The sequence below is a fragment of the Mauremys mutica genome, chromosome 20 (assembly GCF_020497125.1).
Source record: "Mauremys mutica isolate MM-2020 ecotype Southern chromosome 20, ASM2049712v1, whole genome shotgun sequence".
In the NCBI taxonomy this organism is placed as follows: domain Eukaryota; kingdom Metazoa; phylum Chordata; order Testudines; family Geoemydidae; genus Mauremys; species Mauremys mutica.
In genome coordinates, this window is record NC_059091.1 from 5,190,832 (window position 1) to 5,215,789 (window position 24,958).

The following is a 24,958-nucleotide window of genomic DNA, read 5'->3' on the forward strand; positions in this document are numbered from 1 at the left end:
AGGAACTAAAAACATCCACCTGTTGGTCACTGCCATGAAGACCAAACTCGAGCTCTTGGAATCTTCAACTAATTTCAAGCTAGGTGTAAGCAGGTGCAACTTTGTTTGAACTTAACTAAATTGCAACTGCTTCCACCCGGTCTGCATTTGACACTTCATTATGGATTTCCTGAATGTGTGCGCATTTCAAAGTCTTCCCCCTAACACTGTACTAATACTGGGTTTCATTTAACGTCCTGATGAGGGTGTGATATTGGCCTAGGGAGCCATGAAGGAGTCATGCCCTGGATGGATATGGTAGGCCAAAATCTATGTGAGTACAGATCCATGTGCCCATTTGCAGCAGAAAAACTGATCTTGCACTGAGTGTTAATATAAAAAAACCTAGAGCTGAAGATGCCTGGGTGAGAGGCAACATTTAATAGCTAGAGTTAATTAGCCACTGGGACAGTTATTAAGGGAAATACCAAATTAGTCATCACTCAGAGTCTTTAAAAATCAAGACTGGGTGTTGGTCTAAATATATGCTCAAGTTCAACCACAAATTACTAGGCTCAATAGCATTCACTTATGTTAATAGGCAAAGAATAATTTCGTCCACTGCAGAAATCACTGGCTGAAGTTCAAAGGCAGACTAGCTGATCATAGCTGTACTTTCCAGCTTTCAGAGTCTAGGCATGGACAAGCTTATTCTGTGCCTCTTTAGAAGACAGCGTGAAATCACAAAGGAACTCGGCAGACCTAGACAGGGGTCATTCATAACTGCCATGATGTTCACACCAGCTTAGGGATTGCACAACAGCAATGTACTTGGCTACTTTTAGGGGGGGAACTGAGTCTTTCCCCTGTTTCTTTAAAAACTAGGTCTGTCCCTCCCTGTACAACATAGTCAGGTACAGTTATCTAGTAATTAGTTTGTTAGCCTATCAAATCTATTCTGCCCCCTTTGAATGCTCTAATTATAATTGTAAGAAGATAAATAAAGGTGAACTTGTGGGACTATTGCATACAATGGCTGTTTTGTTATTCTACAGATACTCCACACATTTCATATATTGTGAGTTCTGCATTGCTACACCTCATGATTATACTGCAAGTGTCACACTATTTAGTATCAGAGGGGGATCTGTAAAAAAATGACAGTCCTGTGGCACCTTATAGACTAACAGACATGTGACAACGTGAGTATTCACCCACAAAAGCTTATGCTCCAATACGTCTGTTAGTCTATAAGGTGCCACAGGACACTCTGTCGCTTTTTACACTATTTAGTGTTATTCTTAAAGCCTCAGCACCTGGAGTCACGGTGAAAAACCTGAGTTTTCATTAAAATAATAGAAAGGAATTAAAAAATAGCCGTCCATCTTGCAGAGAAAACCTGGAAAGGTAACCAGAGTGCACCCAAAGGGCTCAGAAACCAAATAAAAGAACGCAAGAAATATTGTTTAATTAAAAAAATTCTAACGATTTTTAAGCCAGTTGTGATTTTTTAATGAGAGGTTGGCAACATCAGGAGTATAATGATACATCAAACTTTAGCACCGAGTACTCCCCAAATCTAGCCAGCATTCACAGGTGTGCTTGGTGCCTTCCACCTCCTGGCTCCAAATGCACATCCGCATCCCCTGGAGTGCCAACAGCAGCCTGGTTAGGAGCAGGGAGGGTGCAGCCATGGGAACCCATCACACCCCTCCAGAGGCTCCACCTGGGAGAAGCTGTTGGCGGAAACTGAATGTTCAGGGAGAAAAGCAGGCCAGGCTGGGGAGAGGCAGCCTAAAGCCCCCCCATGAAGAGAGTCCTTGACCCGTCGGAATAGGGAGATCTAACCTCACAGCACACTAGTCAGTGCGGCCCCTACCTTGCTTGGCTCTCTTCCATACCCCAGTAGAAGTTGCGGGCAGAACTGAACTCATCATACAGGACAATTAGGGGCACGCGACACCCCGTCCAGCCAGGGACTTGCCGGTCCCCAATCTTTCCCCAAACCGGAGAGAGCCCCCCTCTGTCACCAACGTGAGAATTGCTGCCCCCCAATACCACTCTTCTCTCCAGGTCACCATAGCCACCCCTAACTGAGTGGGGAAACCCTTCCACATAACCAAGAGACTACAGCCCCTCCAGTGCCCCCTACCCCAGCCAGAGCCGTCTGTTCCCCCCAGCCACAGGAGGTGCCCTGTCCCCAAAGGAGGTGCCCACCCCTGCCACAAACCTATTTGCCCCACCAACACCTCCTCCCCTTCCCTCCAGTGAGCCACTTCCACCCATAGCTGGGGGATACCACACCCCACAAACACGGGGACATCACCCCAAGCCCTGTCTGTCCCTCAGCAAAATCTTCATTACCCTCTACCCAGCCGGGGACCTGCCTGTCTCTCTCCTCCCAACACCCCCCCTTCTTCAGGAATCCCCCCAATCTCTAGCTGGGGGGATACAACTCCCCACAGCCAGAGGGCAGTCACCATACAGAGCCCCATCTGCCCCCCCAGCACCCCACACCTCAGCCAGAGACCCTCACCATTTCCTCCAGGGATACACCCCCATCCCTAGCTGGGGGGTGGGGGATACCACACCCCACAGCCAAGGGGATACTTCCATCCAGAGCGCTGCCCACTCTCCCAACGAGTCTCCCCATCACCCCCCACCCCAGACAGAGTCCCCTGCTTCCTCCAGGGTACCGACACCCCCACAGCAGAGGGATACCACTCCCATCAGTGATCCCCCCCTTCCTCCAGGGAGCTGACACCCCACCCATGGGGGATACTATCCCCCACAGCTGGGGGATACCATCCCCTCCAACACCCCCACTCCCACCAGAGACACCCCCTCTTCCTCCAGGGAGGCAACACCCCCACCCAGGGGGATACCACCCCCTCCTCCAGGGAGGCGACACCCCCACTCAAAACACCCCCCACCTGAGACACCCCCTTCCTCCAAGGAGCCAACACCCTCACCCAGGGGATACCACCCCCTCTAGTACCCCCAGAGACACCCCCTTCCCCCAGGGAACCGACACCCCCATCCCGGGGGATCCCGCGCCCCCCCGGGAGCCGACACCCCCACCCGGGGGGATACCGCCCCCCCACCATAGCCCCCCTTTCCCCCAGGGAGCCGACACCCCCACCCGGGGGATACCGCCCCCTCCAGGGAGCCGACACCCTCACCCGGGGGGATCCCGCCCCCCCCACCATAGCCCCCCGGGAGCCGACACCCCCACCCGGGGGATCCCGCGCCCGCCGGGAGCCGGACTCACCTGGGCGGGGAGGTTCCGAGCCCCGGGACGCGGCTGCAGCAGCCGGGACGCGCCAGGTGGCCCAGCCCGGCTCGGGGGCGGGGCCAGGCCCTTCACCTGCCCGGGCTCGGGCGCGGGGGAGGCAGCGGGGAAACGCCACCGCCGCCGGGCACAGGTGTATCCCGGCCGCCGCGGGGTCCTAGCGCCGCCGACTTCCGCCCTGCCGGCCGCCGCGGGGTCCTAGCGCCTGCCGCGTGTCGGGCTCCTAATGGCGGGGCTGCTGCAGCCTCCCAAACCCCCGGGTGCTGCAGGGTGTAGGGGCGCCTACAGGTTCCTAGTACCCCCAGCTGCTGCAGGGTGCTAGAGGGTCCAGAGGCTCCTTTAGGCTTCTAAAACCGGGGCTGTGGCAGATTGCTATAGGGTCCTGGTAACTGAGGCTCCTATAGGCTCCTAATGCCGGGTGTTGGCTGCTGCAGGGTGCTATAGGGTCCTACTGTCTGGGGTTCCTAATGCTGGGACTGCTGCTGGGTCCTAGTGTCGGGGGCTCCGGTGGGGTCCTCGTGAGGGGGCTGCTGCAAGGTGCTATAGTTTCCTAATGCTTAAGAGTTCCTGACTGGGCCTTCCGGGCGTGTCACTGCCCGTGGGTGCTGCTGAGGGAGGTCAGGGAATGTGCTCCTTCAACGTGCCGGGTTTAACATTCAGACGCTCATGAAAAGGGTCAGAGGATCCCAGAGCACCAGGGGCCAGGCCCCTCCATTTCTCTAGCACCCCACAGCGCTATACGAGAGTTTTATCTTCATAATACTTCAGAGGGAAGAATGTCACAGCTGAATTATCAACTCCTCCTTGAAGCATCAAGATATTTCCCTGGCCGTCTCCTATTCAGCTACTTTCCAGAGCTAAAATGATTTATCATGTGAGAGCTGGTAGACTCCCAGCCAAAAGTGTCAGGGATGTAAACAGTACAGATGCTGGTGGAGGGATATGGAGAGATGTCACAGTAAATTTGCCACAGCAGCTTCTCCTTTTCTGTCCTCCACTCTTTCCTAGTTCTCCTGCTAAATTGTTCTTTGGATTCTCCGTTTAAATCAATGCAGCTGCTGTAGTCAGCATTTCTCATCTAGTGGGTTGCGGCCCCCAGCGGGGTAATGAAAAGCAACTATCGGGCACAACGGCACTGAAAATTTTACTACAATCTAATGCAAAGAAAATCTCACTCCGACACCCTTACCCTTAGAGGTCAAATATTCTCTGCTAGCCTCTCAAGACCCACACACTATTGAACAGGGGTTCTCAAACTGGGGGGAAGTCTTGAGGTTATTACATGCAGGGTCGTGAGCTGTCAGCCTCCATCCCAAACCCTGCTTTGCCTCCAGCATTTATAAGGGTGTTAAATATATAAAAAAAGTGTTTTCAATGTATAAAGGGGGGGTTGCGCTCGGAGACTTGCTATGTGAAAGGGATCACCGGTACAGAAGTTTGAGAACCACTGGTGTAGAAAAATCTGGACAAATTGGAGAGAGTCCAAAGGAGAGCAACAGAATGATAAAAGGTTTAAAAAACCTGTCCTGTGATGAAAGGTTAAAAAAACTGCGTGAGTTTAGTCTTGAGAAAAGAAAGCAGAGGGGGAACCTGAGAGTTGTCTTCAAATCTGTTAATGGCTGTTATAGAGAGGCCTGTAATCAGTTCTTCTCCATAACCCCTGAAGGTAGGAAAAGAAGTAATGAGCTTAATCTGCAACAAGGGAAATTAAGGTCAGATATTAGGAAAACCTTTCTAACTCTAAGGATAGTTAAGCTCTGGGATAGGCTTCCAAGGCACTCCCTGTCACTGGAGGTTTTTAAGAACAGGTTGGACCACAGGCGCTGACTTTCATTTTTCTGGGTGGGTGCTGCACCCCTGCTCTGAACTGAGGCCCCACCCCCAATCCGCCCCTTCCCCAAGGTCCCACCCTTGCCCTGCCTCTTCCTGCCCCTGCTTCACCCCCTCTCTGAGTGCCCTGCCCCACTCCCTTCCCACAGTGCCTTGAGCCTGCTGCCAAACAGCTGATCGGTGCGTGTGGGGGGGGATGGGTTCTGAGTGCCCATTGTTTTTCTTCCATGGGTGCTCCAGGGCTAGAGCACCCACGGAGTCCGCGTCTGGTTCGGACAAACACTTAGTGGTGGTCTAGGTTTATTTGGTCCTGCCTCAGCATAGGTGGCAGGACCTGATGACTTCTCAGTGTTCCTTCCAGCCCAACATTTCTAAGATTCTTCTATGATATAGGCCAGGGGTAGGCAACCTATGGCATGCGTGCCAAAGGTGGCACGCGGGCTGATTTTCAGTGGCACTCACACTGCCCAGATCCTGGCCACTGGTCCGGAGGGTGGGGCTCTGCATATTAATTTAATTTTAAATAAAGCTTCTTAAACATCTTAAAAACCTTATTTACTTTACATACAGCAATAGTTTAGTTATATAGTATAGACTTATAGAAAGAAACGTTCAAAAAACGCTAAAATGTATGACTGGCACGTGAGACCTTAAATTGGAGTGAATAACTGAAGACTCAGCCCACCACTTCTGAAAGGTTGCTGACCCCTGATATAGGCTTATCATTGTTAGTGTTGAAGATTTTTTTACTCTGACTTTTACAGTAAATGTCTACACTGGGGTTTAAATTGGTATCGGGACGTGGACACACACAGTTATACCAACATACGTTCCCTGTGTAGACCAAGCCTCAGTCAGACAAATGACCATGTTTCCACCAGGTTTTCAAAAGCGCTTAGCACTGGCCTAACGCTGCTGCCGTTGAAATCAATGGCAGTTTTACCATTATTTGCCTTCCACGGGGAGCCGAGTTAAGCCATCGCAGAGAGCGCTTTTGAAAAACGCATCTCCAAGGGCAGAGCCTGAGCGGATGGAAATTGTCGCAGCGCCGTTGAAATCAATTTACATCAGTTGACCACCTGCTCCCTAGTGTCCAACTCCAGGTAGAGTTTTGTTGGGATAAGACCTGAATCAGGACCACAGGATTTGGCCTGAAGAATTAGCATGGAAAATAGGAGGAATTTGAACTCTTTCAGTGTTTTAATTACTCATATTTATTTACTGCAGCGGAGATAAAAAAGCCCCTTGACGTTCACTGCTTAAGGGCACTGGTTCACTATGGACATGGGGTTCTTGTTTCCCATTTATCTAAAAGCATTTAAGTATTCACAGAAAATGTGTGTTTTCTGTTGTAGTGGATCAATCTTATGTGCTCTGGTGCAAGATGGGCAGGACAAGAATCTAATTCTCCACTTCTCTCTCTGGCATGTCCACGCCTTCTTAGAATGCCTTCCCCAAACTAATCTTTGAAGCCCCTGTCTTCCTTCAGATCCCTTCCCAAGGCCCATTTTCAACATTACAGTCAGCTGTCAGTTTATAGTGGCTAGGCAAGTTGACTGCAGGGTTAACTGAGAACATTAATAATTCTTATTTATACCTTTAAACTTCGTGAGTCGAAACCTGCGAGCCCTTGCAACTGTGTGACTACTTTCCTTCCTCTTTCATCCCCTCTGAATGCTTACTGCACCAGCTTGTTGCATTTTATCTTAAATTTTAACACAAACTCTTGGGGGCAGGAATTGTTTTATCTTGTGTATTTTATAGGGTGCCTGATACAATCCTGATTGTTCTGATCTACAGCTAAAAGCAAGAGTCAAATCCTCAGCTGGTGTAAAGTCGCCTGGCTTCACCGACGCCGAGGAACTATGTTATTGGGACGGATTTACAGCATCTGAAGATTCAGCCCCAATATTTCAACTTAAATGGAAGGCAAAGGTTTCCTTTTCATGAAGACCTATTTTTAACACTAGATGGTGGTAGCTTCACAAATCTCAGACCCAGGGAGATGCAGTTACTATAGCTTCCATTACTGCAAGGAAGCCGTGGCTTCTAGAAATCCGGTACTGTTGGGATTGCTATCCAGCTAAAAGACATCTGAAGTACGGCAGGAGATCAATGGTGGTGAACAGCTGCTTGTGGCTGGGGACACAACGTTGACAAGGCGCCATCAAAGGAATGGAACTTTTTTGAACTTGCCACGGCGGGTGTTGTCAAAAGCTAGTTTTAATATTTGCAACACAAGAAGGAGCTGTGGCAATCATGCGGCTACGTTGGGACATGATACACAAAAAATGCAGTGCTAGGAAACACTAACCTATTGGGACAGCCGTCTGTTTTCGATTGCGGGAGGAAATTCTGATTTCTGCAACAAAGGGGCTGAGGAATTTGAACCTTGCACCCACACCCCAGGAATGGTCTGATGAGATGGTGGGAAAGGGCAGAAAGAGGCTGCATCATGAGAATCCAACTAGCCACACACAAGGTTCTTGAAATCATAAGGGAGAAGTCCAAGGAGAGTTTTAAAAACCAAGGCAAACAGTTTTGGCCTGGATCCTGCATTGAATATAGGGTGACCAGAGGTCCTGATTTTATAGGGACAGTGCCGATATTTGGGCCTTTGTCTTCTACAGGCGCCTAATACTTCCCACCCCCTGTCCTGATTTTTCACACTTGCTGTCTGGTCACCCTAATTGAATAGGAGTCAATGGACTAGGATGACCTGACCACGCGGAATGTCTTTCTGTATGAAAGAGTAAATCATATTATTAGACATATTGGAGTAGTACCTAAAGGCCTCAGCCAAGACCACGGCTACCCCGTGCTAGGCAAATGTAACCCACCGATGAGAGCATGTTACAGGTTTTCCCCCCTCTGTGCCAATCCACAGAAGATCTGAGTTATTCAAATCCCTAGATACAGAGCCTTGGTTCTGTAGCTCATGTCGTAGCAGCTCAGGCTTTTTAGCTCAGAGGTTCAGCCTCCGCTGTGTTGACCAAGAGGGTGGCCATCCCACAAGCGTCAAGTAAAAAGACAGCCCCTCCCTTAAAGACCTCACTCAATAAACAGATGAGACAGACAGCATGGGAGGGGAAACAGAGACAGAGGAAGTAACTTGTCAGAGGTCACACAGCAGGTTAGTGGATGAGCCAGACATAGGGGGGTTCAGAAGAGCTGTGCTAATCCAGTGACCCAACCCCCGGGCAACACTAACTCTAATACCAGTCCCCTCTGATGCCTTCCTTCTGGGATACAAAGCATCCTGCAGACCCTAATTTGAAAGCCTTGCTCTGCAGTCTGCACAGACTGTCTGCACTGCTACTCTATTTCCTGTTCTGTCACTGTTCTGAGGTTTCACTATTAACATCAACATTGAAGGGGAAATTCCCTGCCTCCAGAGTGCTCCCCATGAATTTTTTCAGTTGAAACTCACAGACCCAAATGCCACGCAACAGCAGAGAGGCAAACGAAAGGAGGAGACCCAGCACGAGTAAGTTCTCGCTGGAAATTTAGCCCTTTGTGTTCGTCAGGTGTATAGGGTGACTGCTTGATTAGAGTAACTTGCTTGATTTGACCGTTAAAGGGAAGCCCAGGAGAGAGCCGGGCAGCCATTGCTGGTGATTGCAGCCGACAACTATATGGCCTACATCTTTTAACTAGCCACAACAGCAAAGCGGGGGGTCACCACGGCCCCACTTATTGTTACGGGCAGCATATCTGATTGCTTCCCATCTAAAGCAACTGAGTGTCACCCGACTAATATACCGAGGGAAAGGCAGAAGATTCAGAGTCATATGCTTCTCTCAGTTGTATCAATGCCATTCTACTGAAGTCTCAGAAGTTATACTAACTAGCATGCTCCTTTGTCTTCCGAACCAGAGTAAAAGGTTAAAGCAGAAGTAGTCAGCCAGATGGTCAAGGTTCAGGAAGGTTTGCCATTTTGGGATCACTACTTTGATCTTAAACTGTGAATAACTGGCAGGTTGCATATCAGCTTACAATGCCTAACTCCACCGCGATCTCATCTTCACTACGGTAATTGTTGGAAATTAAATAGCAATAAACTATTAAAGCATTTATTGAATGCAATCGATGTAATGAAGGCAAACTCAGTAATTAAACCCCCAAGTCATGCACTTTTTAATAATTCACTGGTATATTAATTTATAACTTTTGAATGAAATGTGTATTAAGGATCTGTACCACATTCCTGGTGTTTGCTTCCCACAAGATTTCTACAGTGACTTCTTTGTAGCGTGGTACATCTGAGATTGGCTTATGCTTCTATGGTCCAATGCAATGTTTACTGAAGTATTTTGTTATGCGTTTATGATTATACAATGCCCAGCATAATGCAACCTTGGGCCATAACCGGGCTTGCTAGGTGCACATAAATAACAATAAATCAATTGAAAGGCTCCTGTCGATTCCCCAGGACATTAGATCAGACGCTGGCTAGTGCATCTTAGGCTTGTAAAATTAATGAAGAGCCCAAAATAGCTTTGGTATGTTCTGTAAAAGTGAAAGGAATCACTGGGAACCAGACAGCAGAAAATATGATCTAAATATTTTTCTAAGCTGTGCTCATGGGGTGACAGATACGTAAACATCCCGCACTGTAATTTACTTTACAGTTTTGTCAAAAGTTCTCTTTGTGCTATGTGTATTGCTCCTTGTTTGCTAATGATTGCAGCAATAGCCCATAAAGAATCATCCCTACCTTCCTAACAGGCAGGGGAGGTTTCATCAGATGGATTAACCGAGCCCCTAATTATGGAATTAGAGTTTAAACTCAGAGCTGAGCTGCAGAAAAAAACTGGAAATTATGACAAGAAGCAAAGCTCATTCGCATAGTTATGCTAATGGAGATGCACGAGCCCTGCAAATGACAATTTACTTTGTAGGTGGCTCAGATTTCCTCTGAGCACTGGGTTTATTTCCTTTCCTCCCCCCACATAATAATTGGTGCAAACAGCAAAGTCAAATCCACAGTATGGCAGGTAAGGCAAGGAGGAATGTGCTAAATATAATACAAAGATATTTTTCTATGGAGTAACCCGTGAGCCATGAACTAGATTTCCACTTGCACGGTATTTTAGGAGGAGATTTTCAAAAGGCACGAAGGGCAGTTTGTGGCCCAATTCCCACTGGAAAAAAAAATCATGGGCCTAGTTCCCACATATGCCTTTAGCAATCTTCCCCTTTCATGTCTGTCTCCCTGGCTACTGTAGGGCATTAGTGATCACAGGTGGGATGAAATTCATGACTTCCCATGGGACGATGGTAATGTTTCATGGGTGATGTCTAGTTGACAGCCGGTATCAAGAGGAGTGCCCCAGGGGTCAGTCCTGGGGCTGGCTTTCATAGAATATCAGGGTTGGAAGGGACCTCAGGAGGTTATCTAGTCCAACCCCCTGCTCAAAGCAGGACCAAGCCCCATTCATCCCATCATCCAAATAATTAATAAAGATCCCCTTGTTCAACATCTTTATTAATGATCTGGATGATGGGATGAATGGCACCCTCAGCAAGTTCGCAGATGACACTAAGCTGTGGGGAGAGGTAGATACGCTGGAGGGCAGGGATAGGGTCCAGAGTGACGTAGACAAATTGGAGGATTGGGCCAAAAGAAATTGGATGAGGTTCAACAAGGACAAGTGCAGAGTCCTGAATTTAGGAAGAAAGAATCCCAGGCACTGCTACAGGCTGGGGACTGACTGGCTAGGCAGCAGTTCTGCAGAAATGGACCTGGGGATTACAGTGGACGAGAAGTTGGATATCAGTCAGCAGTGGGCCCTCGTTGCTAAGAAGGCCAACGGCATATTGGACTGTATTAGTAGGAATATTGCCAGCAGATCAAGGGAAGTGATTATTCCCCTCTATTTGACACTGGTGAGGCCACATCTGGAGTATTGCACCTAGTTTTGGTCCCACCACTAAAGAAGGGATGTGGACAAATTGGAGAGAGTCCAGCGGAAGGCAACAAAAATGATTAGCGGGCTGGGGCACATGATTTACGAGGAGAGGCTGAGGGAACTGGGATTATTTAGTCTGCAGAAGAGAAGAGTGAGGGGGGATTTGATAGCAGCCTTCAACTACCTGAAGGGGGGTTCCAAAGAGGATGGAGCTCAGCTGTTCTCAGTGGTGGCAGATGACAGAACAAGCAGCAATGGTCTCAAGTTGCAGTGGGGGAGGTCTAGGTTGGATATTAGGAAACACTATTTCACTAGGAGAGTGGTGAAGCACTGGAATGGGTTCCCTAGGGAGGTGGTGGAATCTCCATCCTTAGAGGTTTTTAAGGCCCGGCTTGACAAAGCCCTGGCTGGGATGATTTAGTGGGTGTTGGTCCTGCTTTGAGCAGGGGGTTGGACTAGATGACCTCCTGAAGTCTCTTCCAACCCTGATCTTCTATGATTCTATGCAAAAGCAAGCCTCCCCCGCCCACAGAGGAAGCAGCCCTAAACATATCTGAATTATGGCTTTATTCTGCTTCCTCTTCAAATCAATGAGGAAACTCAGGCCTGCCAGGTTTGTCTTTTGTAAGGGTAATTACAAACTTCTCACTTTTTATTCCCGAGAGGCTGCATGGCCTATTGGCTAGACTGCTGGGCTATGAGTCAGAAGACCTCCATTCTAGGCCCACGGCTGCCAATCACTGACCTTGTGACTTTGAGCAAATCACTTCCCCTTTCTTTCCCCTCCCACTCTTTGTCCTTTCCTGGTAGATTGCAAATGCATTGGGGGAAGAAACTGCTTCTGATTATGTGTTTATACAGTGTCCAGTGTAACTCTGTTGGCACTGTTGCAATTCAAATAAATAATAATCATATCAGTTGCAACAGCTCCTCCAGCATCACAGTGCCTGCCTGGCTCCTTGCCACTGTTTCTTCTTTAGTAACACTCAGGGCTAATCATTTTATGCTAGTTTTTGTTTTCCCTTAGCCAGGCACTGGAGAAATGGAAGAAGCGTTTTTCCAGCTTTACCAAGAATTCACGCAACTGCAGGATTTATGTGCAAAGCAGGCTGAGCTGCTACAGAAGTTGATTGTGAAGAAGGAACCAATGACTGGTAAGGGACACTGCTTCGGTTTGTGCCGGTTACAATTTCTGGCGCCCTAAAGGAGGTGTGAAGCTCAATCAAACATGAATTCACATACCTTATAATTGGATTCTGCACTTAGCTTGTCCGAGGGGGCACACTTTGTAGTGGCAGTTGCTTATGCTGTGTTGGATGGGAAACGGGAACTACCTTATACCTCGTAATAAGGATGTTGAATACCAAGAAGACAGTCAAGGTAAGAATCATGCTCGGAATCCTCGGAGGACTCATGGCAGATGCAGCGTCTTTTAGAGTATGCGTACTCTGGAGCTGGCGGTGGTCTCAAGTTGCAGTGGGGGAGATCTAGGTTGGATATCAGGAAACAATATTTCACTGGGAGGGTGGTGAAGCACTGGAATGGCTTACCTAGGGAGGTGGTGGAATCTCCATCCTTAGAGGTTTTTAAGGCCTGGCTTGACACAGTGGGTGTTGGTCCTGCTTTGAGCAGGGGATTGGCCTAGATGACCTCCTGAGGTCTCTTCCAACCCTAATCTTCTATGATTCTATGGACTCTACGTCCACATAGGGTGACCATATGTCTTGTTTTGGCTGGGACAGTCCCTTTCTTAAGCCCTGTCCCAGCTGTCCTGACTTTTTGGGCAAAACTGGGCATTTGTCCCATTTGGTCTTGCCAACAGATCATCAGTTGGCAAGAGAAAATGAGACAAATGCAGAGTTTTGCCAAAAAAGTGGAGTGCAACTGCTAGTGGGGTGCGGAGGAACATGTGGGGTGTGGGGGGGGAGGGCTTGGGCTGGGGGGGAGGGCTCGGGAGAGCAGCTTGGGCAGGGCCAGGCCCGCATGGAGAGCAGCAGGAGATCTTTTGCGGGCCCCGCACATGAAGGTAGAGGGAGGCCTCGGGCTGGCCCCGCACGTGGCAGGGAGAGGAGGAACTTGGGCCAGCCCTATGCAGTGTCTCGTTTTCCCTTTGGGAAAATATGGCAAAATAAGCAGCCTTGGGATAAGAGGGAAGGTCCTCTCCTGGACTGGTAACTGGTTAAAAGATAAGAAACAAAGGGTAGGAACAAATGGTCAGTTTTCAGAATGGAGAGAGGTAAACAGTGGTGTCCCCCAGTGTCTGTACTGGGCCCAGTCCTATTTAACATATTCATAAACGATCTGGGAAAAGGGGTAAACAGTGAGGTGGCAAAATTTGCAGCTGATACAAAACTACTTCTAGATAGTTAAGTCCCAGGCAGACTGCGAAGAGCTACAAAAGGATCTCGCAAAACTGGGTGACGGGGCAACAAAATGGCAGATGAAATTTAAGTTGATAAATGCAAAGTAATGGACATTGGAAAACATAATCCTAACTATACATATACAATGATGGGGGCTAAATTAGCTGTTACCACTCAAGAAGGAGCTCTTGGAGCCATTGCAGATAGTTCTCTGAAAACATCTACTCCAGGTGCAGCGGCAGTCAAAAAAGTGAACAGAATGTTGGGAATCATCAAGAAAGGGATAGATAATAAGACAGGAAATATCATATTGACTCTATATAAATCCATGATACACCCACATCTTGAATACTGCGTGCAGACGTGGTCATCCCATCTCAAAAAAGATATATTGGAATTGGAAAAGGTTCAGAAAAGGGCAACAAAAATGTTTAGGGGGTATAGAACGGCTTCCGTATGAGGAGAGATTAATAAGACTGGGACTTTTCAGCTTGGAAAAGAGGCGACTAAAGGGAGATAATGATAGAGGTCTATAAAATCATGAGTGGTATAGAGAAAGTAAATAAGGAAGTGTTGTTTACTCCTCATAATACAAGAACAAGGGGCCACCCAATGAAATTAATAGGTTGCAGGTTTAAAACAAACACAAGAAATTATTTTTCATGCAACGCATTATCAATCTCTGGAACGCCTTGCCAGAGGGCATTGTGAAGGCCAACACTATAACGGGGTTCAAAAGGGAGCTAGACAGATTCATGGAAGATAGGTCCATCAGTGGCTATTAGTAAGGATGGGCAGGAATGGTGTCCCAAGCCTCTGTTTGCCAGAAGCTGGGGTTGGGTGACGGGGCATGGCTCATTTGATGATAACCAGTCTGTTCATTCCCTTTGGGGCACCTGCCATTCAGAGGACAGGATACTGGGCAAGATGGACCTTTGGTCTGACCCAGTACGGCCGTTCTTATGTTCTTATGGTCACCCTAGGTACACATGCCTGCGCTAGCTCTGAATGAGTTAGTGCACGAAAAAAAAAAAAAAAAGCAGCGTAGTCTCAGTGCGCGAGTGGCAAGATGGACTAGCCAGCCGAGTACATAGCTATGATTTGAGGCGGGATTGTATTTGGGATGCGTAGCCCCTCCTTCCCCTGGAGTCGCTGCAGCTGCGCCATGACTGGTAGACTCAGAGCCAGGGTGGGTGTATCTACCCAAGGTTTGTAAATTACACCTCTAGCTCCAGCGTAGATGTGCCCTACGAGATTCATTTATGAAGCAGCAAAGAGTCTTGTGGCACTTTATAGACTAACAGACGTTTGGGAGCATGAGCTTTCGTGGGTGAATCCCCACTTCATCGGATGCATGACGTCTGTTAGTCTATAAGGTGCCACAAGACTCTTTGCTGCTTTTACAGATCCAGACTAACATGGGTACCCCTCTGATACTTGACATTTATGAAGCAAAATATTCACCAAGGGACACTAGCAATGGAGCTGTGCAAATATTCATCTTTTTGCAATTTCTCCCCTCCCTTCCCCCCAGTGAAAAATCCAGTTTTTCCAAACGGTTTTGTAACCAAACTTCGATCCATTGTTATTGGTATTAGAGAGGGGCTCAATCAGAGCCAGAGCACCATGGTGCTGGTTGGGCACTGCCTGGCCATGAAAGTGTCTTTCCCCGAGAGCTTATGATTATATATTTTTTAAAGATGCAAAGTTACCAGGAGAGCTGATTGAAGATCAGAAATACTTTCTGGATGGCCCCACTAGCCAGGTTGGAAGCTCTTTGGGGGGCAGGATCTGTCTTTTTGTTCTGTGTTTGTCCAGCACTAGGTTCCTGGCCCGTGACTAGGGCCTCTAGGTGCTACCGTAATATACCAAATAAATATTGACCATGCTTTCTCTAACATAAGCATATAGCAACGTGTGTCTCTATCTATTAGATTAAAAAAACATCTGGAACAAGTCACTGCACTGCACACACTCCTCCCTCTGGGGAGAAGACGAGAGAACACGCCCGTGAGAGAAGCTAGTCAGATTGTTTAATGCAATTCTGAAAGGGGCTCAGCTACTCAGAGCAGTGTGGTTTAGCTCACAGAACATGGGACTGGGACTCAGTAGATTTGGGTTTTATTCACTGGCCTGCTGGCCCGTTATGGGCAAGCCACTTCCCCATTTTACTGCTGGGCAAGCTGAGACACAGAGAGGCCAGTGATTTTGTCCTCCTTTGTAAACGGCTTTGAGATCTGCTGATGAAAGGGCTAGGTTGTTATTTTTATTACTACAGTGATGAGTGTGGTATAAGAACCTAGCTAGCATAGACTAGAACGTACGTATCTAAAATTATTCTTTTCTGCCCTCTCTGACACTTCCTGGTTTGCTAGAGAAATCCCAGCATGCATCAACCTGTGACGTCACTGACATCATTTGTTCCACAAGATGCAAAGAAGAAAAAAACCTCAAATTCACTTAGTAGAGTTTTGTAATTTTTCCTGAATTCAAAGCAAGAAGGGATTTACTAAGATTCAAGGCTATTTTCACCTGTGATGTTAGCTACCAGGCAGGCTTCTTTGCATTCGTGCCCTGGTATAGAGCACTTCCCATCATTCCATAATTAAGCAAGGTGAGGAATGGTAGATGGAATTGCCTTTACCTTCCTGCTCAGGAGCAGCCTGTTGAGATGAGTGGGTAGCCATGTCCCGGGCTGCCCAGAGGATTCAGGGGGCCTGGGGTCTTCGGCGGTGGGGGCTCCCCCCCCGCCAAATTGCCATCGAAGACCTGGCACTTCGGCAGCGGGTCCTGGGGCAGAAGGACCCTCCACCGTGGGTCTTCGGGGCACTTTGGCGGTAGATTCCATAGCAGAAGGACCCCCTGCCGCCAAAGACCCGGAGCGGAAGACGCTCCAGGGGCCTGGTCCCCATGAGAGTTTTCCAGGGCCCCCGGAGTGAAGGACCCCGCTCCAGGGGCCCCAAAAAACTCTCGTGGAGGCCCCCACGGGGCCCAGGGCCTGGGGCAAATTGCCCCACTTGCCACCCCTCCCCTGGCGGCCCTGGCCGTGTCTGCTGTATAGCCAGTGCCCAGTCACCAGTGTTTGTTTTATAGGGGTGGGTATGATTCACACAAGGAGAATGATACCACTCGGGGGAGATGCAGACAAAAGCAATAACCTCCTTTCAGGCCCATGAATAAGTGGCCCCACTGTTTTCTTTTAAAGACATGCCAATTTCGATGCCAATCCAGTGCACGGACGATGGGGGATTAGCGCAATCGGAGAGACTCATCTTCAAACAGCAATTACCAAAGGTTCCCAGCTCTATCCTTTCCAACCCAACAGTTCCTACGTGGCCCAACTCGGCAGTTCTTCGGGACCAGCCACGAGATGCACACACGGTTTCTCGTGTTGATATTAAGTACCCCCCGAGTGCAGCCAACGCCAGCTTGTTAAGCAGTGCCAAGGGGAAGGCAGATTTCGCAATAGCACTTTCCAGCCAGAACCACCACAAACCACACATGGGCAAGAAGGTGGCTTGTGACACGCTGTTGAAAAATTATACGACGTTTCCTGCCTTGAGAGCGGACAAGGAGAAATCCACAGCCTCTCCCATACCTCCAGAGCTTGCTACCCTAAATCCGGAGGATGTAGGCTCCTTTCCCAGTTTCTTGGATCTTTATGAAGCACCAGAAGATTTACAGACAGAAAGTATTTCCCTTCAAGCAGCAGAAATTAAAGTTCCTATAGAAATACGAGGACCCACACAGGTACAGTATAACAGTATCTATTATTTGTCTTACTATAGCCCTGGACCAAACCCCATTGCGCTAGGAGCTGTACAAACACAGAACAAAAAGACAGTCCCTGCTTAGGTACTTTCATTTTTCCCTTTGCTGTAGTATCTGAGCACCTGACAGTTTCCAACCTAGCTATCCCCACCACAGCCTGGTGAAAGAAGGAATTATTTATTAGACCCATTTTACAGATGGGGACAGAAAAGCTAAGTGACATGCCACAAAGTCTGTGGAGAACAAAGGCAGAAACCCAGGTCTGTCAAGTCCTAAGCTAGCCCCCTAATCATGGGACTATTCTCTTTCTCTGATAGACTGTAGGATTTGCCATACAGCAGCAGTTCCCCAAACTTTTTGCCAGCATGACCCAATTTTAATGAATTTTTTTCCTTCCGGGACCATAGGCACCGACCCCTGCCCTGAGGCCCTGCCCCCTTTCCACCCATACCCCCAAGGCCCCACCCTTGCTCTGCCTCTTTTTGCCCCTGCTCTGCCCCCTTCCCCAAGACCCCGCCCTCGCTCCACCTCTTCCCACTCCTGCTCCACCTCCTCCTCGAGGCTCCACCCCCTTGCTGCTCTCCACCCTCCCCCAATCCCCTGACTGAGCCGCCGATCAGCTGGTTGGCGGTGCTGCCAAACAGCTGATCAGCGGCGGTGCCACTGAACAGCTCTGGCTGGTGGATGCTGAGACCCACTATAGAGCACGGCTTATTTTGTGCCAGGGCTGAGCTCCGGCACCTCTCGGCTTGGCGGTTCATAGCCCCGGCGTCTCTGGGCTTGCTGCACCAGTTATGAATGTAAAAAAATTGCTTGCGCCCCAGCACCTCTTTCATTACAAAGTAAGTACTGGTTGCGAGGATGCACGGAGCAAAATGGTGTCCTCCACATGCTAGGGATCCATGACACCCTCTGCTCATGGCACAACCTCATTTGGGGTCGCGACCCACGATTTGGGAAGTGCCGCCCTACAGGATCTGACCATTCGCTCATCCGCTGTAGCATCATGTTTTTAAGGGGGAAGTGCTGGATTCATCCCCCCCCCAAAAATTAACCTCCCCCCCATACTGTACCTAGCCAGTTGTATAACTCTGTTGTACACATGTGGAGCAATTCTTCCCTGCGCCTCGGGGCAGTCAGTTGATGCCCTGAGCATGAGCTCTGATAACCTTGCTGTAACGCATCGTCATAAATGTTGTATTTGCTCATAAATTTACCAAGCCCTTTTTAGGTGACAGCCCATTTGTAAGTACTCTTGGAGGGTCTAATCACCTTCTTTCCCCTTCTCTGGGCCATTTCACTCTCAGCTACTGTCTGCCTCCTTCTCTGAATAGTCTAGAATATTGTCCAAATCCCGAGGGACCCTGCCATCCATTTCTCCCCCTCAGAGGGACCAACCTTGCACTCTAACTCCGCATTGCTTATAACTAAGCCATATTTAATTCATTGGCAAGGCTTTGCCGCTTACCCCATATTGATATTTTCCTTCACAGCCTCTTCCAAAGGACTTCATCCAAACCCTTTTGAAAAATAGATGATTTGGGCCGTCTAGGGTAAGTGCTCGGCCACTGCTCTGTTGGGCACGCTGCAAATGCATGTAATATCCCCACTAACCTTTTTTCAAAGGCCGGGACACCCTATCACCAGCCTGGGAAAACACTCTGCCGCAGTCCAGTTACTTCAGGGCCCTGTTTAGCACACGCACCCTCAAAAAGAAACGTGGAACACCAGACCACCACAAAATACTAGGCCAGGTTGACACCAAAAAAGCTCGGTTGACCCAACTACGTCCCTCAGGGGTGTGAAAAATCCACACTCCTGAGTGACACAGTTAAGACAACTTAACTTCTGGTGGAGAGAGCGCTAGGTTGAGGGAAGAATTCTAGCTACCGCTGCTCGTGGTGGGTGGATTAACTTCGGTGACCGGAGAATCCTTCCCATCGCTTTGGTGAGCGTCTACACTGACTCTGCGGCTATAGCCTTAGTCCTGTTCTCAAGCTGGGCTCCAGCAGCTTAATGCCCTGCTAGAGCCCCAAGAGAATATGACTCCCAGTCCTCTCCTGGTCCCAGGGTCCTTCACAGAGCAGGGACCCTCGTTTATATCCCCGAGCTGGGACTTATCAGACCCAATCCCTTGATGCTGTCAGCTGGGTTAGGTGAGTCCCAGCACATGCTTTCTGGGTTCTTCTCAAGAACAGGGCTGGATGTTCCCCAGTCCCCCTGGGCCCTAAAAGAGACAGCCCTGTTACAGACCCCTAATAAGTTAGAGGCAACATTTTCCCCTTCATAGATTCATAGATTCCAAGGCCGGAAGGGACCATTGTGATCATTTAGTCTGACTTCCTGGGTAATGCAGGCCAGAGAACTTCCCCATAATATTTCCCAGAGCAGATCTTTTAGAAAAAATATCCAGTCTTGACTTTAAAATGGTCAGTGATGGAGAATCCAGCACGATGCACGGGTAAATTGCACCCACGGTACCAAGGGGAGTTAGGCATCCATCTTCCTGAAGCCCCTTTGAAAACCTCAGCCGTTATCACGTAATTAATTTTGTATAACAGTCGGATTTAGAGACCCCAATGAAGAATCTGGGCTCTGTCACAGGGTTCCCTTACTCTAGAGTCCACATGCAAACAGACCTCACACACTCCTGCGTAGCTCCAGCACCACGTGCTTGTTTTACAACGTGCCATACGAGTGTCTGTCTCTCACAACAGAAGGTTTTTTTAACCTTCTTCCCCGACGTGAGGCAGGATCTCTCCTAGGCCTCTCCTCCCCTCTGTCTCTCTTTCTAACTGTCCCCCGCTGACAAGCTAAATCATTCTGACAGGTGTTTAACCATCCAGTCCTTAACTGCTTATCGCCTTTCCTTGGCCCATGTGGGGACGCTGGCAGAGGCGCACAGCTCGAGGAGTCCACCTTAGGCTACTCACGTGCTGTCCCAGCTCCACCCTTCCCGTCCAGAGTGAAAAAAAAAAGACCTTCCCTCATTAGCCTCCTTTAAGCCCCTCCTCCAAAGACTTGTCTTCGCTGTGACACTGAAAGGCCACTGGTTTCCGGAGACGCTGCCTGTCACGCTGCCCAATATTATCTGGTTGCTTCCGTCTGCTCCTCCTCCTGTCAGCACGTTTCTTGTCAGGTTGTAAACTCTTTGCGGGCAGGGACCGTCGCCTCGTTCTGTGTTTGTCCAGTTATAGCCCTACTGCAATAGAATCCTGGTCCAGGAGCGTACAGGTTGTTGTTGGGAGGCTGGTGGGGGGGACACGACCATTTATTGTAATGCAAGCATGTTTTTGCATAATTTCCTGTCACTTTTCCAGAAACGGGGATCTCGTTATAATTACGCTATTCATAGTAACCTCTAAGGATAGTCAGCACTGAATCGAGGGTTGCTGGGGGTTTTTTTTTTAAGAAGGAAAAAAACGGACGTCTTGTAAAATCCAAATGTGCCTTATCAGCACTTAATAATAAAGCAGCAAAAAGGAAATTACAGAGCTTTCCAATTGACCTTTCACAAAAGCCCGTTTATCACATTGTGGCTTTGGCAGAGATTGGAGTCTCCAAGGAGGAAGTGATGGGCAACTCGAGACGCTCAAGTGCTGTAAATAAAGAGGATAGGAGGGGATTGTCGAGGGGTTTCTAAAGGAATTAAAGTGCGAAACAGAGGAGCTGCTGACAAGGACATATCAGACTCAATAGCCCGAGACACAGCTGGATCGATTCTGCACTGGGTCTCTCAGGAGGTGCAACCTTAGAGGAGGGGCAGAGGCAAAAGCTGGCTTTAAACCACATTTGCACCTTCTGCATTCTGGCTGCTCAAGGGTTGACATGGCCAGGGGGTAAGTTAGAGCAGTCCTGGGGCTGCTCTGTCTTAATGACAGCTGTATTGCTAAGCACTACAGCCACCCCTCCTCCTGCATCGGCCCCCCGCATACACTGTGGAACAATTGGAGAAGCATAGGGGCATAGAGGTTAGCTCTAGGGTGGTCCTGCATAGGGGAATTCCCCGGGACCAGTGTGATCTCTTTTTATATCTGCAGCAGAGGCCAGCCACTGCTCAAGCAGAGTTTCCTGAAAGCGGTGCCTATTTTTAAACAAGAAGCCAAGATTGATCATGGGAATTAAAGACCCATGAAAATAAACATAGTTAAAAGCCAAACGCAAATAATACCCCTATCTTGGTTAACCCAGTTATCACTCTTTCCCTTTAATAATTTTCTAGACTTCCTGGACTCCAGGATGGGTGGTAGAAGACAGTCCACTTGGTCACAGCGGGGATTTTGAACTCCAAGGGTACTCTGCATACACAGACCTGTGACTTTTGCCAGGTCATTTCCCCAGCTCGGGAAGCAGCGCAAGGAGACTATTACAAGCATCTCATAGCTCATATTGAATAGCGTTGGTATCATCACGTACTTGTAACCCAGCTTACAGACGATGGCTTTCCGTCCCCCTTTAGTGGCTGGACAACATGGGGGTTTATGAGCTGTTGGAATAAGTGACTTCTTGACTCAGTGGCTTGTGAAAAAAAAATGTGGTTTGGGTTGACCTGAAATGAAAATTGTTGGCTTTGAGCTGGATCTTTTAGCTCAGGCATTTGTGGCTCAGATGTTTGTGCTGACAAAGAGAAAATAATATCTGCTTCTCCCCCCAGAAATGTAACCTCTCCAATAAAGGAATGTCCAAGCTTGTTAATTCTCCTAAACCATGTTCTGTCATGCGTTGGTGGCAACCAGCCTCTTAATCACCCTTGTAACTTAAAAAAAAAAAAAAAAAGAAAAAGAAAAAGAAAGGAAGAACTTATACTGAGCTGGACTTTTAAGTCGCCAATATAAGGGACGCTAATTAAATCAGACATTCGTTGGACATAAAGCATCTAACCTTTCCTCCTGCTCTGATGCGCCATTAAGGCTCTGACTTCTGGCACCAAATGTGAATGCAGCATTGATTCTGGATGAAAGTAGGTGTATACGGTGATAGATGACATTAGTGCCACTGTGACTGATACAAATGCCAAGTTATTTATCAAAATACCAAGGCTTTTCTTCGGGGAGATTAATGACAGTTTCGGGTATTTTTTGGGTGTGAGTCATTGATCACAGGAGCTTTTTACACGCAGAGACCGACAGCTTCTTAACGTACATCACAACATCGTGCCTTGATACAGGTGCGACGCCTCTGACTTGGGTGGAGTTACTATTGTGTCACAGCAGTGAATCAGACCGATTATTTTGCGGTAAGCCAATGAATATTCCAGTTTTGAGGACTGTGCTAAGCCTCATGTGTTCACTCATAAGCGTTCAGACAAAAGTCTTATAATTTTTCCCCTTCCTGTTCATAACCACATCCAGAAGAAATGGCTTCAATCTCCCTCCGCCCCCGACACACACACACACACACACACACACACACACTCTCTCTCTCTCTCTCTCTCTCTCTCTCTCTCTCTCTCTCACTCTGCAGCTAGGCTACTCCAGATAATAATGAGAGGACAGCTTTTAATTGTTCTCCTTTGTGGTCCAGAGAATATTCACCCAGTGCTGAATTACTGGAAGCAGTGTATCAGAAAGCCAGCATAGGGAGAATGGCCATAAATTTAGTCGGGATGAAGTTCTAGCTGGCACTGGGGTGCTGAGAGTTTGCCAGAAGAAAAAGGCCAGCTCTTTTCTGCTTTGAAAGCCAGTGTAGCAAATTTTATTAAAAAAATAAATAAAGCGCAGATGGATTTTCTCAGGAACTAAACACGTCTTCGGTGTATTGCTGATCGACAGTCTCTTCTACATAAAGTAATAGTATATGATACTATAACCGTGAGGAGTGCTTGGAGCATTTGTGTTGTGTATGAGTCAATACCAGTGTGTGTGTGTCTGTGTGGGGCTGCATTGCATTGGGGGGGGGGGGTGGCACCACATGGGTAGTTGCACTGAGTGAATCTTTGGACACAAACAGCACATTTCTCTCCTTTCTGGGTCTCTGATCCAGCAAGCTACTTAAGCATGTGCCTAACTTTAAGCATGTGAATAGCCCCATTGACTTCAACAGCATTACTCACAGGTTTATAGTTAGTCATATGCTCACCTACCTAACTGAGTCACAGCCTAACGCCCCCCCCCGGCCCCCAAGTGCCATAAAAACTAGCTTTACTTTTTGATCATACTTTGTTACATTTTTAAATGTCATGTTATAAGGAGCCGTTAGTCATCCTGACTAGACAGATGGTCCACACTGACATAAAAACTTTTTTTTTAATCTAGTGCTTTTCATTGGCATGACGATTCCTTTCCTCCTTAAATAACCTTAAACTCAGTATGTTTGTCTTAACTGCAGAGGGAGTAGGTGGCATCTCAGTCTAGTGGGCTGGGTTGAGTTCACTGAAATGGATGTGGTGTCACTTCTGAATAAGCATGTGTTGGCTGATGTTTGCAAGTGCAGACGCTGCATAGGATGTGCAATAGCTCCCAGAAGGTTTTATTTTTACTACTGAATTTATTATGGATACTGTTGCCTACATGGGCTATTACAAAAACAAGCATGTGGCTCCCTGGCAATCGTCTAACCAACTGGGAATGTTATTGTGGATACATTTCTCAGGTCTTGGTCTTAGTGGGAAGGTGAGATTCTCGGCTTTCCCATAGCATAGGGTAACCAGATATCCCGTTTTTAAAGGGACAGTCCCGTTTTCTGTGACTTTTTCTTATATAGGTGCCTATTACCTGCCACCCCCTGTCCCGTTTTTTCAAAGGTGTTATCTGGTAACCCTACCATAGCATATAATTTATATTAGAGCTGGCCAGACAATGCCGTTTTTTCCTCCCACAGAAAATATCAATCAAAAAAAGTCATTGAAATTTGCAGTGGAAAATTTTAACTTTTCCTCAGCAAAGTGAAACTTAATTTGTTTTTCATTTTTTTGCCAATTTTCTGATGAGAAACGAAAAAATTTCAGCTGAAAAAGTCTCAAAAGAGTTGGGGGTTTTTTTTGGCTGAAAATGTTTGTTTTCTCAGCTTTCCAACAAAAAGTCAAAATGTTTCAAAGAACGGGGACACTTTATGCAACATTTTTTCATTTGCTCAAACCCCCCATTTTTCTGTCGGTAAAAAAATGTCAAAGGAAAATTTTTCACCAGCCCAGTTTATATCCTTGTTGGTTCACAAGATGTGCCTTGAAATGGTCACTGGTTACTTGGCTCAGACAATAATGTAACTATTTACTAGACAGATTAGGATGCTTTCAGCACCTCAAACATCCTGGGCCTGCACCAGTCCGCTCCTGCGGTCAGGTCTCAAACATCTGGTGTGTTTTTTGTGACATGAACAAGGATCTCTTGCTGAATATGGCCCTGATTCAGCCAAGCCCTTAAGTGCATGGGTAATCCCAATGCTGTTCAGCAAAGCACGTGGTTAAGGTCTTGGCTGAATCAGGCCCTATGGACCAAGGCCATCAAACTTATTTAATTGTGTTCCCCTCAATCAAATGATGGTTGCCAAGCCTGCTACGGTGGCAGAATGCAGACAGAAGGAGAATAAGGAGCTCCTCAGAGCTCCATCTGGGACTAGACTCCCGCAGGGTTGGGAGAATTGTTTTTTGTTTATTATAATCCGCATCTGTTAAGATTCCAACTGAGTTAAGTGTCTTCCCTGAGGGCTTGATCCTAGACTCCCATTCAAGTCCATGGAGAAACACCCATTGATTTGACTAGTGCAGGATCAAACCTTTAGAGAGAGTAACATTTTTTTCCAGCTTTCATACAAATCGGTAGGCTGAATTACATCCTATATACACATGCTCTAGGAATTCTTTTTGGGAAGAT

General features: G+C 47.8%; 2 protein-coding genes across 4 annotated transcripts in view; one reads left to right on the top strand and one right to left on the bottom strand.

Annotated features, from left to right (window-relative positions):
• Positions 1-3,402, bottom strand: part of GALNT6 (polypeptide N-acetylgalactosaminyltransferase 6) — a 40,635-nt gene extending 37,233 nt beyond the window's left edge. The window contains exon 1 of the mRNA XM_044995661.1: positions 3,251-3,402. The gene's annotated coding sequence lies outside the window, so the exon portion shown is untranslated. The remainder of the gene's footprint in view (positions 1-3,250) is intronic.
• A 220-nt stretch (positions 3,403-3,622) lies between these two features.
• LOC123354045 lies at positions 3,623-22,884 on the top strand. 3 transcript variants are annotated; one of them, XM_044995663.1, is made up of 5 exons: positions 3,623-4,126; positions 12,039-12,167; positions 16,582-17,126; positions 18,641-18,700; positions 21,370-22,884. In XM_044995663.1, the coding sequence occupies exons 1-4, from the start codon at positions 4,048-4,050 to the stop codon at positions 18,683-18,685; spliced, it is 798 nt and encodes a 265-aa protein (XP_044851598.1). In that variant the 5' UTR covers positions 3,623-4,047; the 3' UTR covers positions 18,686-18,700; positions 21,370-22,884. The 3 variants fall into 3 exon arrangements, with proteins under 3 accessions (XP_044851598.1, XP_044851597.1, XP_044851599.1); XM_044995662.1 differs by lacking the exon at positions 18,641-18,700 and having other exon boundaries at positions 3,624-4,126; XM_044995664.1 differs by lacking the exons at positions 3,623-4,126; positions 18,641-18,700 and adding an exon at positions 8,431-8,588 and having other exon boundaries at positions 12,041-12,167.
• Positions 22,885-24,958: the final 2,074 nt, after the last annotated feature.